Source organism: Taeniopygia guttata, chromosome 12, assembly GCF_048771995.1.
Source record: "Taeniopygia guttata chromosome 12, bTaeGut7.mat, whole genome shotgun sequence".
NCBI classification, from domain to species: domain Eukaryota; kingdom Metazoa; phylum Chordata; class Aves; order Passeriformes; family Estrildidae; genus Taeniopygia; species Taeniopygia guttata.
In genome coordinates, this window is record NC_133037.1 from 5,655,120 (window position 1) to 5,672,227 (window position 17,108).

The following is a 17,108-nucleotide window of genomic DNA, read 5'->3' on the forward strand; positions in this document are numbered from 1 at the left end:
GACCCTCCCTGTGCCTTTGGCCAAACTGAATCACAGGTTGGGCAGCCCCTGCTGAACTCACCTGGCCCCAGCCCTTGCAGGTGCCTCCTCCATTGAGGGGTGTGCTCAGGGCTCTGCAGATCATCACTGAGGTGGTTTGGGGTCAGGTTCATAAAAGTTCAGGGAGGCTCATTACAGAGGAGCTGTGCCAGGCAATGAGAGATGCTTTGCACTGTTTAATGGATCTGTGCCCCTTGTGAATTCATCATTTTAAAAGCTGCTGCAGAGCACAATCTTGATGAAACATCCAGTGTAACCAGAAGAGAGCCGGTCCTCTTAGAACCACCCAGTTGCTGATGAGGGGACTGTGCCTGTAACAGAGACTATCTTGTCTTCAGGAATCTTTATTTGCTTTGATGTCACAGCAGGATGTGTAATCTGCTGAAGAGATAAGACAGCCTCTGTTTTAAAGATTACTAAATTCTAATCCTGCCTGTCTCAAACATTTTGTTCTCTTAAAGGAATGAAATTCTGAAAGCTTAGGAAGTTGTATGTTGCAAAAAATATCCAAAATCATATGGTGGCAAATCAAAGTCCAGTGAAAAGAAATGCAAATCAAAGTGAGGGAGAGAGCTCTGAAAAATGGCATGACTTACCCCAGTGGATCTAGCACACAGTGTAAGGTCATGTAAGAAGTCAGAAAGCTTACATAAACAGTGCTAGTTCTGAAATACTCAAAGAGAATATTTATCTAAGGGTATGTGGTGGTTTTGGTTACAATAGAAGAGTTTTCCTTCATGCAGTTCATACTTAACCCCACAAAAGCCATTGATTAATGACTGTTCATCAGCTCCAGGCCTTTGCTTATGTCCAGCTGTAGGAAAGATTCTAAAGAGAATGCTTGATCCCTGCCTCTTATCCATGTGGCTGCCTTGTGAAAGAGCTGTGGGAGTGTGCCTGGCAGCAGGATAACATCTGCCCATGCTTGGGTACCCCGGGCACGAGGATGCTCTGAGGGCACTGGGAGTGCAGCAGGGTCAGTGGTTGCAGTCCATCAGTGTGAGAGGCAGATGAGCTTGGTCCTGTGAGTGGCCACAGAGTAGTCTTTAATAATAGCCAGTGAAAACATAGCCCCTGGGTCACACTGGGCTCACATGAATAGTCCTGTTGACTGCAGTGGAACTATTTGTGAGTAAGAGTTTGCCTGTGGGAGCAGAGTTCATAGCACAGCCCTCTGCAGGTGGCTGCTGCTCCCAGGCCCAAAGGGGTGAACTAGCAAATCTCCTCTCCCAGACTGATTTCTGCCTCCAAACATCCATGACCTGGAACAGTGTCACTTCCCTGTGAAAGGTTCCATTTTCCCCCCATCCCCTCCATCTTCAGAAAAACCCCAAAACCCAGGTTGTTTTTTAACCCCTCTTGTCTTGTCCCAGCTGTGTGTAGCTGGGGGTAGTTTGCTTCATGCTTCTCCATCCTAAACCACAAAACAGGGTGAGAACATGACCTGATAAACAAAAGTCCTCTGGAATATATCTGGTTTGAAGCTGATGTACAGCAGATGAATAAATTGTCTTCAGATTTTCTGCTGTAGTTAAATATTGTTGGTATAGCTCTATCCACTTGTTTTGTGCATTGTTCCTTTATATGATTTTAAGTGAAAATCAGTATAAAATGGTAATGGATATTATTTGCTTCATGTTAGACCTTTTCCTGAAGGAGTGCTAGGGAGAGGGAAGATCCTGACTTGTGGTCTTAGGTAGAGAATGCAAACCTTTAAGGGAAAGTTTGAATATCCATAAAAAAATACGCAAGTGTTTTTTTAGTGGTTTGGGGTTTGGTGTTTTTTTTTTTTTTTGTACTTGTTTTGAGCTTTTTGGGGGTGGTGATTTTTGGGTTTTGGGTTGGTTAGTTTGTGTGGCTGACCCTAAAATGCAGTGGCTGCCTGGGCTGCCACTGCTCTGCTCTTGTGTGTGTAGCCAGCACCTGAACAAACAGAGCTGTATCTGTGACAGCCTGGGAATCTGCCAGGATTCCTCAGGGAAGGATGATTCAGAGCATCTGAGAAAAGTGGGGGCTGATTCCATGCATCCCTGCTTCCTGTCCCAACAGCTACCCATGCAGCCTTACTCTGAGAGGGCAGTGGGGCAGTTCCCATAAGCAAATACAGTTTTTGTGATGGATAAAAATACACACTCTTGTGACAGTACAAAATCTTGTTCCTGATGGATTATTCTGGAAAGGCTGATGTGACAACACAAAGTGTCAGACAGCTAGTGGGGCTTTCCAGAGCACTTGGGAAGTGTGAGGGCTCATGCACGTCAGGCAGTTCAGTTTTTCTGGGAAGGTCTCATGTGAAGAACTAGGGAATGGTGTGGCACAGACTTCCAACATGTCACCTGTGTGTTTACTTCATCTTCAGCTGCAGAGATGGCTTCACTCTACTCCAAGGCTGACATTTCACAAGTTACAGTAGAGAAGAAGAAGTTTTCTGACAGAAGTCTGTGGAAGTAAAATGTTAAAAGCACACAAGAAGTTCTACACTGATAAATTGTTTGAACTTCAAGCAAAGCTGATGTTCAGGTCCCAGTGACATTCTTCCCCTTCCTTCTTTCTATATGTTAATAAAAATCGCTTTGGAGATCTTCAGTTATTGAATGTAAGAAGGTGACCAGGAAAAGCAGGAACATTCATGTTGCTGCTGTTGTAAACACAAATTTATTTTCCAGATTATCAGTTACCCTTCTTGCCTTGTTAGGAAAATGACTCAGAAACCATGATTTCATTTATTATTTGCGCTCTACTCTGAAACCATGATTTTATTTGTTATTTTGTGTGTGTGTGTAGTGAGTGACAGGCTAAAATCAAATATGAAATAATGTAAGGTGAAAACTTAGGAACCCATGTCTTTGATCTTCTTCAGTGTTTCTAGAAGGATCAGTACTGGATGTCCATCTCCTCTGAGCTGAGGAGGAGGAGGGCAGGTAGTTCCAGGCTTGCGTTAGTCACAGTGTGTGTGATCCATCTCTGGTTACGCTGCCTTTGATCTCCCTCTCTTTGCACAGCCAGTCTGTGACTCCAAACCTTGCCTGTCCTTCAGTACCAAACCCCATAACTCTTTCTGGCTCCAGCATTTTGTTTCTTCAATACTTTATCAGGATGGAAATACTAACCAAACCCTGAACTTTTAAAAAACTCTCTCTCTCTAGTCGTGTGATCTCCCTTGTACGCTGGTTTTGAAAATGTGCTGGCATATTAATAGAACCCTGCCCGAGGTGCAGAGCCCCTCTTTAGAAGCTCGGTTTTATTTTTGATGCCTATAACAGGTGCTGGTTTAATAGGTTTGCTGTATTACAGCTTTCCTTTTTCTCTGGTGAGCCGGGCCAGATCTGTAAGCTGACACTACATGAAGGCCAGGCATGTGACTGCTCCCTGCCTTTAGCCCCGCTTCACACTGCAGCTATGGCAGCCTTAATTCAAGCTTTGTCTCAACCAGGAGGTTTTGTGCTGATTGTATTTAAATCAGCCCAAGCAAAGCCCCTCGTGCATTCCTGTCTGAGGGTCTTGCTTTGATTTTCTGAGGCAGCTGCTGGGGGGAATGAATGTGGCTCAAACAACAAAGGAACTTTTTTGTGCTGCTCTTTGCATCCATTTCACACGGGGAGTTTGAAGCTAAGGTATAAATTAAACTGAGTGGTGGTCTTCTTGCTTGCTGCAAAGAGGAAGGTGAATTCTTCCCCTATTAGGTCTGGTGGAAAACATTTCACAGCCTGTTTATCAAATAAATATTCACAAAGACGCTTCGAATGAGGAAACGCACCGGGATTAAAGTGTAACTTCACCTCTAAAATACAAGCTGAGATTCCTGGAAATGCTGCAAGCCTTTGACTTTGCGCCACCTGTTATTTTCCTGCCACCCCCTTCAGCTCCCTCCCGACTCCGAGCAAACCCAAACAGGCTTTGGCTTCGCTGGAATTCTGCTTGTTTTTCTCAGCCCGGAGGAGCAGAGAGCGTTTGTTTTCTCATGTGCTCCTCACTTGGTTCAGTGAGGAGCTGGCTGAGGTTGATCCAAATCTCCTGTAAGCCCAAGGGGTCTGTCCAAGGTGGTGCAAAGTGCAGGGGCTGCTCTACCTCGGGCTGTTGGAGCGGGGTTCAGGGCTTAAACTGAGGGGCCAAAGGGTGGATCCACCCAGCTCTCCTCTCCCTCTGCGGCTGGAGCTGTGCTGACCCGAGGGTGAAGGCGTTCCTGAACAAGTGCCATGTGTACAGAGAGTGTAGAAGTGATGCTGCTGACAGCAAGTTACCTTAGCTTGGCACGGACGTGTTCCCATTCCAGCTCTGCGCTCGCCACAGATGAGGTGTCTCTGGGAATGACGTTGGGTATGAATTTGGAAGTTCAGTTGTTTTAGCCGGATCCTCCCTTATTCATAAACAAACCTAAATGGACTTGGATGGGCTCCTTAGTTCCTATGATTTCTTTTTTGCTGGAGCTGCTTTCACTCCAGGTCTTTAGTCCTCAGCTGCATCATCCTGGCTGGATAGTCCTTTTCCATGCACATTGGAAAGCCAGAGGTAGAGAGGGGTTAAGGAACTTGCCCAAGGCAGATGAGCTGGTGCCAGAGCTGGGAATAGAAACCAAGAAACTTGGCTCCCACTCCAGGCTCTAATTGCACAATCTCAAATTGAAGCCTTGTCATTGTATACTCTTGAGGTAGCACGGGCTGGAGTGAGGCAGGGAAGGCTGTTTCCAGGCTGTGATACCTAAGGAGTGGGGAGAGGAAAGGATACTTGGAGGTGTTGGTTGTGCAAGCACCAATGATTTGTGCTTAAACGCCTGGTTTTGGCAATTGGTACTAAAATCTGATCTGTCACATTTGAAGCCAACCCAGTGTGAAGTGTTTGGGAGAAATCCAGCCCTTTTCCAGTCAGTGATAAAGGGGAGAGGCAAATTCATAACGTCACTGGTCTTTTTTTTTTTTCTCTGCAAAATTCCCTTGCGATGAACAGGGGGAACAAAGGCAGGAGAGCTGAGAGGATCCAAGTAGCAACAGGAAGGGTTAAATCACATTTGGGCCCTTACCAAAAGAATGAAAAATAAATTGTGATCAAGCTAGGAAAAGGTTTGGGCTCTGTTGCCTTCATATCACATGCTGTGTATAGGAAAAGTCGCAGGCTTTGTTTGAAGTGCAGTGCTGTGAGAGGGTGCAGTGCTGTGCAGCGAACTGTCTGACATTCCCCAGCTGGGACTGGCCCGGGATGGTGTTTGGAGCTGCGAGTTACATCTGGAGTCAGCCCATGTTTGAAGGAGAGGGAGAGAAAGGAGCCAGTTTTTCTGCCTGTGTAAAATAATGTATGCATCTCATCTGCCAGCTGCAGCGCATGAAAAGCGAGAGGAGAACAGACAGAAGTCACCTGGAAACTGCGAACATGGCTCAAACAAAATAGTTCTTTCCTGTCCTTTTCTTCCCTTCTTCAAGTCTGTCTTCTGGGACGAATTGGGAGATCTGGCAGGCGGGCAGAGTGGATATATGTTGAGCAACCAAAGCACAAAAATATTAATACTCAAAAAAAAAAAAAAACCCCAACAAACCCATTGGCTTCTGAAGAGCATTTCATGTCCAAATTCACTCTGTGCTCTCGGTCGCTTGCAGACTTAGCTGCCCTGTGTAGGGATTGCCAGGTGATTTATAGATTCTCCATGTCGTTTGTACAAGCCTTCATTTCCTGTTAATTTACAGCCAGATTCATCTCAGCCATCACAGCTTAGATGAGATCAGAGCTGAACTCGCAGCCCTTGCTTCAGGAGAGCTCCAGAAAATATGCTCATGATTTGCTTTCAGTTGTGTCTCTGTTGAGGTACTTTCCTGAATCAGGTTTGGATGCACATTTAATGGGTGCTCTTTTGAGGAGGAAAAAAAGATAAAAAATTTCTGAACCTTGTGATTCTAATAATCAAGTTAATTGAAAAGAAAAACAACCACCAAACTAGTCCTAGGGGGAAAGAAATTCCTCTTGCCCATATTTTTAGTTAATGGAGATCACAAAATTCTGGATATAGTGATTTTTCCTGTATTTTGGTCTCACTATACTGTAAATTCAGTGTACCACTGTCCTACCACATGCATGGATGTGAAAATTCAGACTTTATTACCAGCTGTAAATGAATATTGGTCCTTTGGATAGCAGCCATGTCATTACCTTTGAAACAGTTGTGGTTGTGGAGACCTGTGTGCCAGTAACCCATGGAATAACCAGTTTGGAGACATAAATTATTGCTTCCCTTTGATTTTCCTTGACAACTTGTTGCATTGTCTTAGCAGCACACTGCTATAGTGCTGTAAAATTTGTCCTTAATGTTTTCTGAGCCTGTGCTGAATTAATTGTCATTTAAACTCTTCAGTCAAAGCAGTGTTTCTGTGCCTGTTTCCCCAGCGTTAAGCAAGGGCCATGTGCTGGCTGTTTAAAGGGTGAGTCTCCCAAAAGCAAATTGTTCTGGGGTTGCAGATTTTACACTCTTCCTGTTGTGGACACCAGCAAAGGTTGTGGTGAAACAATCTGGTTTTAATAACAGGGAGGGTAAAGGACAGATCATGGTGTGGGGAGCAGGTCCCTTGCCATGTGCTGCTGGCATTTTCTGTCAAAGGGATGATGTTTTCTCCCAAGGGGGCTTGTCTGAACCCCCCTGGGAGAGCTGAAGTGGGGATGAAGCTGGAGAAGATGGGCTCCTAAAGAGCTGAACTCTTCACTGCCTGAAAAGCTGTGCCAGACATCCCTCAGGTTTTGTTTCAAAGGGCTGATGCTTTGTCAGGGGAGCTGGGACTTGCACTCAGGAGTGCTTTCACTGGCTGCTCTCCCCTCCTCTGCTCACCCAGTAGGTATCTGGATGGATTGAGGCACAGGACTTGTCTGAACTCTCTTTACTATCTCTTATTATTCAGCAAGTTCCCAAGTGTCTGGTGAGCCTCTCTGTTTGGAGTGCCTCACTCACAGCCTTGCCAGGAATATCAGTGACTGGTCTAAATTCACATCAGGCATGTGCTCTGCCTCTTGTGACTAATGCACAATGTATTTTTGTAATTGATTACTGTTCTCTACTGACTCAGGCCAGGAAGGAGCCAAAGGAAAGGAAAAGGACTCGGTGAGGGGGTGATTTTTACTTAGACTTTGTTGAGTACAAATGAGGTCTAAAGGTATTTAACTGTTTGCTGGCTGTGCAAGCAAACTGAGGGCAGTGGGTAGGACTTTCTCTAAAGAAAAACCTTGGGTTGAATCCTTCAGGCTGTCCTGGTCAGGAGCAAACACAGGTGATCAGTGCAGGGTCTGATCCTGCAGCTGGTGCTTGGGCAGGCACCAGCACTGCAGAGTTGTCCTAATCCTACAGCAGGACAAAAGTAGCAAAAGATAAGGAAATGCCAGCAAGAACATTTGCAAGACTTCTTATTTCTATGTGTTATAATCACTGTAACACAGTGCAAAGCTGGGAATTTTCAGAAGAATCCTTAGGAATTAAGAATATTATGTAACTTTTGCTGAGTTTGTATTTACTTGTTTGTTTCCTTCTCTGAAAGTCACATTCTCTGGATAAAGCCTTGTCATGTTGGCTAAGCCACTGATCTGCACTCCTTGCCTTTGGGGTTCAGAAACAGCCCTGTAGTCCTTGCATGTAAGAAATCCAGTTTGGGAGTGCAGGCTTGTAGGAAAGCCCAGGTTAATGGAAGATAAAAACTGATGAGTGGAGTCAATAGCTCTGTGGAAGGTAAAAAGTGTCAGGAAAGCTGCAGATACCTGTGAGCTGGCTCTAGCCAGAGGGGCAGCGAGGGATTAGGGAATGTCTCTCTGGAAGGGATTTCTCCTCAGCTGTTAAAAAGTCACCACAGCTCTGGGTGTACAAACTCAGGGCCAGCCTGGGAGCCTGCTGCAGCCTCGGATATTCTCTATGTTTTTCTGAGAGAACTAAACAGCCCCTTTTTCTCCTCCTGACTGTTTCAGGCATCACAACAGGATCCGCAGCATTGAAGGCAGTCAACTGCAGCCCTACGTTACCCTGGAAACGTTGGACCTGAGTTTCAATGACATCACGGAAATCCGAAACGGCTGCTTTCCACAGGGACTTCACATAAAGGAGCTGTGAGTTTTTCTTGTTGGGAACTGCTTTTGTTGAGTTACCACAGCAGAGAAAAGGGCCCCAAACCTTTAGAAAAAGAAGTCATGAACATAAGAAGTATGGGGTTATTTGTTAGGATTTTAAGTGCAAAGGAGAGTTAGAAGGCAGCACGTTGTCACTATTGTCAGGTTATTTTTTTGAGTGCTGTTTGGTTTCTGATGGAGCTGTAAAGAATGCAGGTTATTATTAATTGTGTTGCAGAGAAAAGGTATCTTTCAGGTATCCTACGTTCTTCATGTGTAGGTGTCTTTACAACTTACAACAAACCCATGTGCATCTAGAAGAGCAGAGCCAGAACAACTATTTCATCGTTAAAGTGGCTTTCTGAATATTAACAGAAATATTTCTGATTATTCGTAGAAAATGGGGTCAAGCAGAGTAACACGCTCCCAACAGGATGTTTGCCTAGTCCAAGAAACATGAAATAATCTGTATTTTAGGTACCTTTGAAGAGGTGCAGACAAATAGTCTGCCTGCAGTAAAGTTTACACCCAAATTTGTGTTCCTGGTTGCAAGAGGGTATAAGAGAGTGGTGTTGTGACTGGTGTCCTGCAGAAACAGCCCCCAGTGGCTCAGACAAGGATCCTAATAAAAAAGACCCCTGGGACAGATACTGAGGAGAAAATAGGGAATGAATAGCACCATCCTGCACTGGAGTAGTCCCCAGTTTCTGGCTTCCACTCCTGATTGCCTTGTTCAAGCAGGAGGATGTCAGGGAGCTCTTTGGAAGTGCCCAGCAATTCTCCACATTCACCACAGGCTCTGGGAAAGGCCCTGTGTGCAGCCAGAATTTCAGCTGGTTAGGAGCCATCTCTTTAGTTTCACCAGCTTGTCTGGAGACCAACTAAACACTGATAAAAGGTAATTTCTGACAGAAGCGTTCATTTTTCTGCTGTGATTTATTGCAGCTTCCTGGGGAGCAACAGGATCAGCACCCTGGAGCCTGGTGCTTTTGACAGCCTGTCAAGGTCCCTGCTGACACTTCGTCTGAGTAAAAACAGGATCACCCAGCTTCCTGTCAAGGCCTTCAGGCTGCCCAGGCTAATACAACTGTGAGTACAAATGTCCACTTTAATTAAGCTCAGCCACACTTCATGGAGATAAAATGATCCATGCACACCAAATGTCACCCGTCCTCACCTACCGTGTGTAAAATGTGGAATCCACGATGCAGGAATCCTCTGCCAGCTCCTAGGAAGGCACACTGGGAGAGGGTCCTTTTTGTCTGGTAACTCTTGGCTTTTCAGGTCATTATTTGGATCAGGTAGGGAGGGAGGAATGCTGCAGCAGACATCAGCATCTTTTGAAAGAGTAAGACAAACCCATTCACTTGTAAGCTGCTGGTGTCTGTGGTGCAAGAGAGGTTTGCAAGATGTTTCTATTGAGATTGACAGAGCCCAGCTGCCATGTCAGTGTTTCAAGGCCACACAGGTATCTTTATGTGGCAATAAAAAAGCAATGAGGGAAGGTTGTTAAACTGTGAGGTGATATTTGGGCAGAGAAAATTGCAGCTTAGATGAGTTAACACACACACAGTTGTTCTGCCTGCATGGGGACACACGGACATCTGCAGCTATAAACATGCTTTATGTGTAAAAAAGTAACACTAATGGTTGAGCTTTTTTCCCTTCTGCTGCTGCTGGAGAAATGGCCCCAGCCTAAGGGTCCTTGCAGTCTTTCCATCAGATTTGATAGGCAAAAGGTCCACCTCTGTCTGTTAACATAAAGTCCACAAATGCTGTTGGAACTCACACCTCCAAGTGTCAACCTCTGGACTGAGAGAGAAATCCTCAAGCCAGGGTGTGCCCAGGAGTGTGTGCATTTGTGTCTGCATACATGCAGGATTTATACCAGTTTGGGATGCCATCAGGGGGCACAATATGAAAAGTCTGTTGCCTCTCAGTTGGAAGTTGCTGTCCATTGAATGAGGGCTTCTAATTCACTGTGATTGACTGCATCATGTGCAGAACTGTAATGAAAACAGCTCAGTCTGTTTAGGAACATGGTTGGACTGAGAGATGGAGTAATTGGTGCTCTTAATGACTGCCTCAGAGCTGGTTGTTTAACTCTACAGATAAACATGAATGAATCGCAAGTTATCCAGATTGGTGTGTTGTAGAATTTGTGTACAGTTCTTTTTCTGGCAAAGCCTGTTTCGCTAATAGCCCAGGAAGTGCAGTACCACAAGGGACTTTAGGCCTGCAAAATCTTTATTGCTTACTTGATTTTAATTATTCTCAACTTGAGCACAAGTTCAACATTGTTTTTTTAGGCAGTTGAAAAGTAAGCTTAAAGTCTCTATGGCTTCTTCATCTTTTCCAAAACAAGTTTGGATGTTGTTACCTCCACCATTTTCCTCAACACAAACACTGAATAGGGAACAATCCTCAGCTTAATCTTGTATGTGTGGAAAAGTATCAGTTTTAAAAGCTTTAGCTTCAGCTTTTACTGCATTGTGTTGAAGTTCTCCACTGACTTTACAGAACTGGATTTTTCACCTGGTATGTCTGGGTTAAGCAATCCATAAGACTGATATAACTTGGTAAAGTGTGCTGTGATGATATTCACATTGCTATTCAGAAAAAAGATACTGCAAAACTTAGGGGTCCTTCCCCACCCAGGAGAACTCAAAAGAAATTTAATCAACCAGGCTGGCAACCTTTGTATACACAAATACTAAGACTGCATTGTTATTGGAAACACTTCTTTCACTCTTTATTAGTTTCTGATAGTAGGGGAAAAAAAAAAGAAAAAAGGACATTTTTCAGGGGAACTTAAAGCTTTCCTTTCAGACTTGGCCATAAAGTTTCCTCTTGGGCCCACACTTTTGGGGCACCTGCATGTTTCAGAGCACATTTTTACTGGGCAATTACAAGTCCTATAAAAACAATGGCTTGTAAGGGAAATAATGCTGACGTTTGACAGCATTGGTTCAAATGGTGTCTGTGCTTGGGGGAGGATGGAGTGTGGAAAGTGATGAGAAGGATTAATGGTTTAAAAGAAATGCAGAGAGAGGAGGGATGAAGAGGAATTGCTGCACTCTGTAATTTCTCTGTAGTGAAAGTCTGTCCCGGGGTGAGTTTGTTTAAGAGATCACACCCAGCTGCCTTCCCTGGATAACTCTGGGACTGAAACTTTCCGGTGCTCTTCTGCTGTCTCCTGGGAACCACTGGCACAGGAGCTGCTGGCATTGCTGTCCCCATTGTGTGCTGCACAATGACTTTGTGAGAAGGGACTGGGGTTTAATAAACTTGTATGGCCTTGGTGATTTTAGGGAGCTGAACCGAAATCGCATCCGGCTGATTGAAGGCCTGACGTTCCAGGGACTGGACAGCTTGGAAGTCCTGAAACTCCAGCGCAACAACATCAGCAAATTGACTGATGGGGCTTTCTGGGGTCTGGCCAAAATGCAAGTTCTGTAAGTTGGAGAAATGGGCTCTTTTTCCTTAAACACCTTCAGCTGTTGTCACATCCTTCTCTGTATTTTAGCAGTGACCTGTGGACACCTGTGCCACTTCTTGTACTTCTTTCTTTGTCCTGCATGCCCAGAGCTGCTGCAGCAGCTTCTCTTTAGCTGACCCGCAGTTTACAAATGCTCACTGCTTCAACAGGTGCTCAATAAAAACAGCACTGATTTTTAAGCTGTGGCACTATTCCTTTGAAAGTTTGACAATTTGAACATTCAGCATTTATCTCAATTGGTTTTTAAATATCTGGCTTCTGCAAATTTCCTTTGATTGGTAGATGGAAAATCTGTGTTGCAGACAGTATCATTCCACCTCATGGGATACCTAGAAACCAAGCTGGCCATTCCTGGTGATGTTTTCTTTCCATAACAGAGAATAAATTGATTAGTCATTGCAGAGAAGTACCTGAAGCTTCCAACACACCTGGCTTCCATGTGTGTTTGTAAGGTCCCAGGTGATGAGGGCAGCATGTTTCTGGGTGCTGCTGTCACACAACTGAGACTCTGCAAATACAAACTTGAATGGGATACTTTAAGCCCAGTTTACTTGCAGTGGAGCTTTTCTCTGAAGTCACATCTCCTTCTGGGCATTTCCTTTGTGTTGTCCATGAATTTCTATCTTTGTTTGACAAGAAATGCCCACACATGCATGTGTCCACATGGGTATGTAGGAAGGTGTGTAGGAATGGCTAAAATCCCAGTTATTTTTGGAAATTCTTTCAGCATTTGACCAGTGCTGCTTATCTGTCAATTCCTTCTGCTCTTTCTCCACAGCCATCTGGAATATAACAGCCTGACAGAAGTGAACAGTGGCTCTCTCTATGGCCTTTCCTCTCTGCACCAGCTTCACCTCAGCAACAACTCCATCTCCCGCATCAACCCCGACGGCTGGAGCTTCTGCCAGAAGCTGCATGAGCTGTAAGTTGGTTTCTGTGGTGTTGTATAATGTTGGCAGGAGAGAGGGGACTAAGGAATTTTCTCAAGGCTTACAGATCCCACTGTATCAACCTGTAGAAATGCAGGAACAGTGCATTTCTAAGTCAAGCCCTTGTTATTTATGATGTTACGACCTTCCGAGCACCTGGTTAAAACACATTTGTACCAGAAACAAAAGCTAGAACCTGCTAAAAGTGCACAGTGCCAAAGACCTGGAGAGTTTGTGAGCTGTGGCTTGCCAACGTTTTTACCTAGCGAGTTACAAGGCTTGTAACATGCCATATAATAACTGTACAGCCTGAAGGAAGCTTTGCTTTATCCTCTGCATTTACAAAGAACAATCGTGTTTTCAACCAGCAGAGATTTGGCCCTTTCAAGGCAGTTTTCCTTGTTTCTCCTGTTTACACTTTATCCTTCCTGCAGAGTTGAGTTGTTGAAAAGTAAATACATGGGCTTTGCTCTCCTAAGGTGCTGGGAATACAGCCTGACAGATGAAGGAAAGCCTTGCTGCTGAGGGCAGCCCCACAAGGGTGTCTTTTGGGTCTGTGGCACTGCTTTTAATGCCTTTTTGAAGTGACACACAGGGATGCTTGCAGTATTTACAGAAGTAGCTGCCATCCCCTCAGTGGCACTGTGGAAAGCTTTGCCTTTTACTTTGGTGAACTTGACACATGGTCAGTGGAACTGGAATTCATTCTGCTTGCTGCAGGGAAATGGTAAACTTTGTCAGGGAGTCTCCTGTCCTCCAAAAAGCAAATTCCTGCTGCCAGAGGCCTCACTCTGCTCTCACACTCTGGGTTGGTGTCTGCCCACCCAGCTGTGAATTCAGAGATGGGTGGACATGACACGCGTAATTTCTTTACACTTAGAATTAACATGCTAGCCCTGTGGTCTTCTGTTGAACCCAAATTTTTTGTTCAGATGTTAATTATTTTTTGGGGGCACAAGGAAGTACTTAATTTTTTGTTTTAATGAAATGTACACATAGTTGTTTCATTACCTAATTTTTCAAATTGCTGCAGAACTGCCCATGCCTTGTACACTTCTGTGGGCAGCTGCAGTTCCTTCACATGTAGATCCTCACATGATATTTTGCTAGATTAATGCAGTGTTAATGGAGAAATCTTCAAGGCAGCAGATCAGAACTGGAACCGTGCTCTGCCTTTGGTCTGTTAAAATCTGAAGCATCAAAAAAAGGGGAATGTGCCTTGCCAGGGCACTCACAGTTGAATCCTTGGAACAGCCAAATGCAGATCTCTGCACTGCACAGCTCTGAGAGCTTTCTGCTCTCAGGACCGAGTATCTGGTGCCTGTGCTGAGCTTTATTTCAGCCTGGGTTAGATGGGATGGGACAGGCCCATCTGCACCTCGCAGGGCTAATGTCAGAACTCTTTTAGGGGAGAGCTAAGCTTGTCTTCTCTACATGACACTGTCTTGCAAACCCTCAAGGTTTAGATTGGAGGTTGCTGAGTCCTTTTTCTCAGGTATGGGTTAGGATCTCATCCAACAAGCAGTTCTAACAGTGAGCTGTCCTGTCTGAGAAGCAATACTTGCAGAAAGCGGGGTGCAGGATGGGGTAGATTTGGAAAATGCCGGGTGGTGTGAGGTGATGTGAGCCACTGGGTGTGCCTGAGCTGACAGGCAGGATTGTGCTGCAGTTTGAGGCCAGGCACTCAGTGGCTGGGATGGGAAAGGCGATTGTGTGGGTGGTGGCACAGCCCTGCACAGCACTACAAACTCTTTCAGGTGTTGCCTTTAGGGTAAGGCTGCTGCAGGGAGCCATCAGATCTCCAAGGTGAAACTCCCACAGCCAGAGAGTACCTGTAGGAGAGGTCTGTGCTGAAATGCAAGGGTGAGGAAAGGAAGCTGTAGATACATCTAGACTGACTCGTGCACCTTGTGTATGTTTCATTGCTGATTGAAAGATCCTTGCTCACCTCCACTGTTGCTAAACCTGCTGGGTTTCAGTTACCTGAAAACACTGAGTGAATTTCAAAGTCTTCTAAGGTGGGAGTTGATCATCTGAAGGAGGAGTTATCTCTCGTTCAGTTGCTGGGACAAAACGTGAACCCAGGGCTCTGTTCTGATGTAAAAGCTGACAAGGAAAGAAAGCTCTTGCCTTGTTTGAGCATGAGAAAGGGCTGATTGTATTCACCAGTCAGGTGCTAGAGCATCAGCATCATGGAAAAAACCACAGGGGAGCAGAGGATTTCATCAGAGGTAAATGGTGACTTGGCTGCTGGGTTTTCCTTCCCCTTTTTACCTGCAGCTTGGTCAATGGAGTGAAGAGTGTTGGATGTTCCTGGTCCAGAGCAGGCTGGCAGCAGCAGCTCCAGTTGCACAATAGAGTTCTGGTTAACCCCTTTCTGCACCAGTTCTGGCATGGTGCTCAAAATCTACTTCTGGCCAGGCTGGAAGGGCTGTGTAGACAAACACTGCCATTTATTCATGCCAGTGATTTCTCTGTCACTGGCAGAGGTGCCAGGCTTGGGGAAGCAGCAGAGATCTGCTGGCTCCTCTCAACCACATAATCCACACTGCTGAGCTGAGGGGGGAACCTGATGTTCTGCAAATTGGGCCTGTGGCAGGAAGCAGAGCCCTGGCATGCTGAAGAAGCCACTGCCAGGTGCAAGAGCTCCTGAAACCTTCCATGTGTGATACCATTGAGAGTTTCCATGTCCTGCTGCTGTCTGTCCATCTTGGGGTGACATCCAAACAAACAGAGGGAACATGCCTTCACCAGTTGTGGCAGGAACTCTTAATGTGTGGAATCAAAAAGAACTATTTATTTTCTCAGCCAGGTTTAGGATTACTTTTGAACAGATTTTTTTTTTTTTTTTGAAAGCCAAATTCTTTAATAGCAGGTGAGGACATAATTTTGACCAGATGCCAGTTTTTCATAACTAACACTATAGCTTCTTTAGGAATGAAAGTATGTTGTCCCATACCTACAAACTCATTAATCTTTGCTGAATTTTTTCCAGAGCTTGCCCTCTGCCCACTCACACAGCTAAAAGATAGACAGCACCTTTGCCAAGTAAATGACACTCTCAGTGCTTTGGAGTATGTGTCTGTTTGGACTTGGGTTTTGGCTTTGCAGTGAGTTTCATGCAAGCTCCAGACACATTTTTAAGCAGACTCATTAACAGGCAGTACTAGAAGAGGAATTTGGAGGTTTGGAACTCAGTGAATTTTTTTTTTCTCCTCTGTACAGTGAGGAATTTCAGTGCTTGTTCAAAGCTGTTTCACTTTTTCAAAAGCTGAGCAGCCCAAACCCTCACATCTTTTGAAGTGAGTTGTACTCCCAGGTCACTAAGAAGGTGGTTTTGAAAATCTGGTTCCTGCTGCTACTCTGAGAGGTGCCTCATTTGAGAATCCAGGCTGGCCTTCCACTGCAGGGCTTCATTCTGGGTAGAAGGTGTTTGCACAGTGTGTGAGGGGGCTGCAGTAGCTTCCCCAAGGTTTGCCTCAGTGTCACATCTCCAAAGCCTCATCTGCACCTTGCTGGGAGAGGAGAGCAGCTGCCTTCCTGCCAGCTTCCAAACTGCAACAGCAGCAGTGCTAAAAAAGATCTCCCAGACCAGAGATAATGCAGGCAAGGGGAAGAGATAGTTGGAAAACAAGGGAGAAAACCAACCCTCCAATAGTCTCTTGTAAGTGGAGAGGATTTAAGGCAAACTGTGCTCCTTGACAAAGGGGAGTGGGAGGAAGGAAAGGTGGCTGGTTTACAAGACACCTCCTCTCTGTGGGTGAAAGGAAGCATTCAATTGCCTTGTGGTGAAATGCTTTTGGCTCTGGACTGGGGTGGAGCCGAGGCACCCACACCCAGAGCCTGGGGCTGGCTGTGCACAAGTGCAGAGTGATAAGACACCTCCTGAGCCCAGAAGTCTGGACCCTGCCAAGTGCGTGTGTGAAATCCAAAATCCATCTGTGTGACATCACTCTGCACCTCGCAGGGCGTGGGGAGCAGGGCTGTTCCTCCCCTGCTCTTCCCTGTGAGCCTCAGAGGGAGTGAGGATTGAGCACAGCCACCTGAGCCTTGCCTCTAGCTGTGGGGACACAGGGCTGGTGCTCCCAGAGCCTCACCCAGCTGCAAGGGAGCAGGAGGAGCCCTCCCTGCTGGGGCTGGCAGAGTGTGTGTGCTCTCAGTCACTCCTGGGGCTGCCCTCTCCCTGTAGCCTGCACAGAACATTTCCCCATAGCTGGGGATTCCACACCAGCTGCCTCCTGCTCCTTGGTGTCACCCAGGCTTCCCCACGGGTGTCTTGGGGCAATACCTGCAATCTCATTTCCCCACCCACCCAGTACATCCCCTCGTGTCAGTGGGTGTGGGAGGCAGGCACTGGTTGGCACGGAGGAGTTTGGAAAATACCAAATGGACTGACAAAAGCTGCTGTTGCATTTTTTTTCCCTCAGGATACTCTCCTACAACAACCTAACAAGGCTGGACGAGGGAAGCCTGGCAGACCTTGGGGGACTGCACGTGCTGCGGCTGAGCCACAATTCCATCAATCATATTGCAGAAGGTGCTTTCAGGGGACTCAAAAACCTACGTGTCCTGTAAGT

The 17,108-nt window shown here is 45.8% G+C and overlaps 1 protein-coding gene across 1 annotated transcript in view; it reads left to right on the top strand.

Moving 5' to 3' along the window:
- Positions 1–17,108, top strand: part of LRIG1 (leucine rich repeats and immunoglobulin like domains 1) — a 91,179-nt gene that overhangs the window by 49,898 nt on the left and 24,173 nt on the right. Inside the window, 5 exon segments of the mRNA XM_012573270.5 lie at positions 7,966–8,103; positions 9,049–9,192; positions 11,415–11,558; positions 12,381–12,524; positions 16,959–17,102. Coding sequence (XP_012428724.5) covers positions 7,966–8,103; positions 9,049–9,192; positions 11,415–11,558; positions 12,381–12,524; positions 16,959–17,102 — 714 coding nt within the window.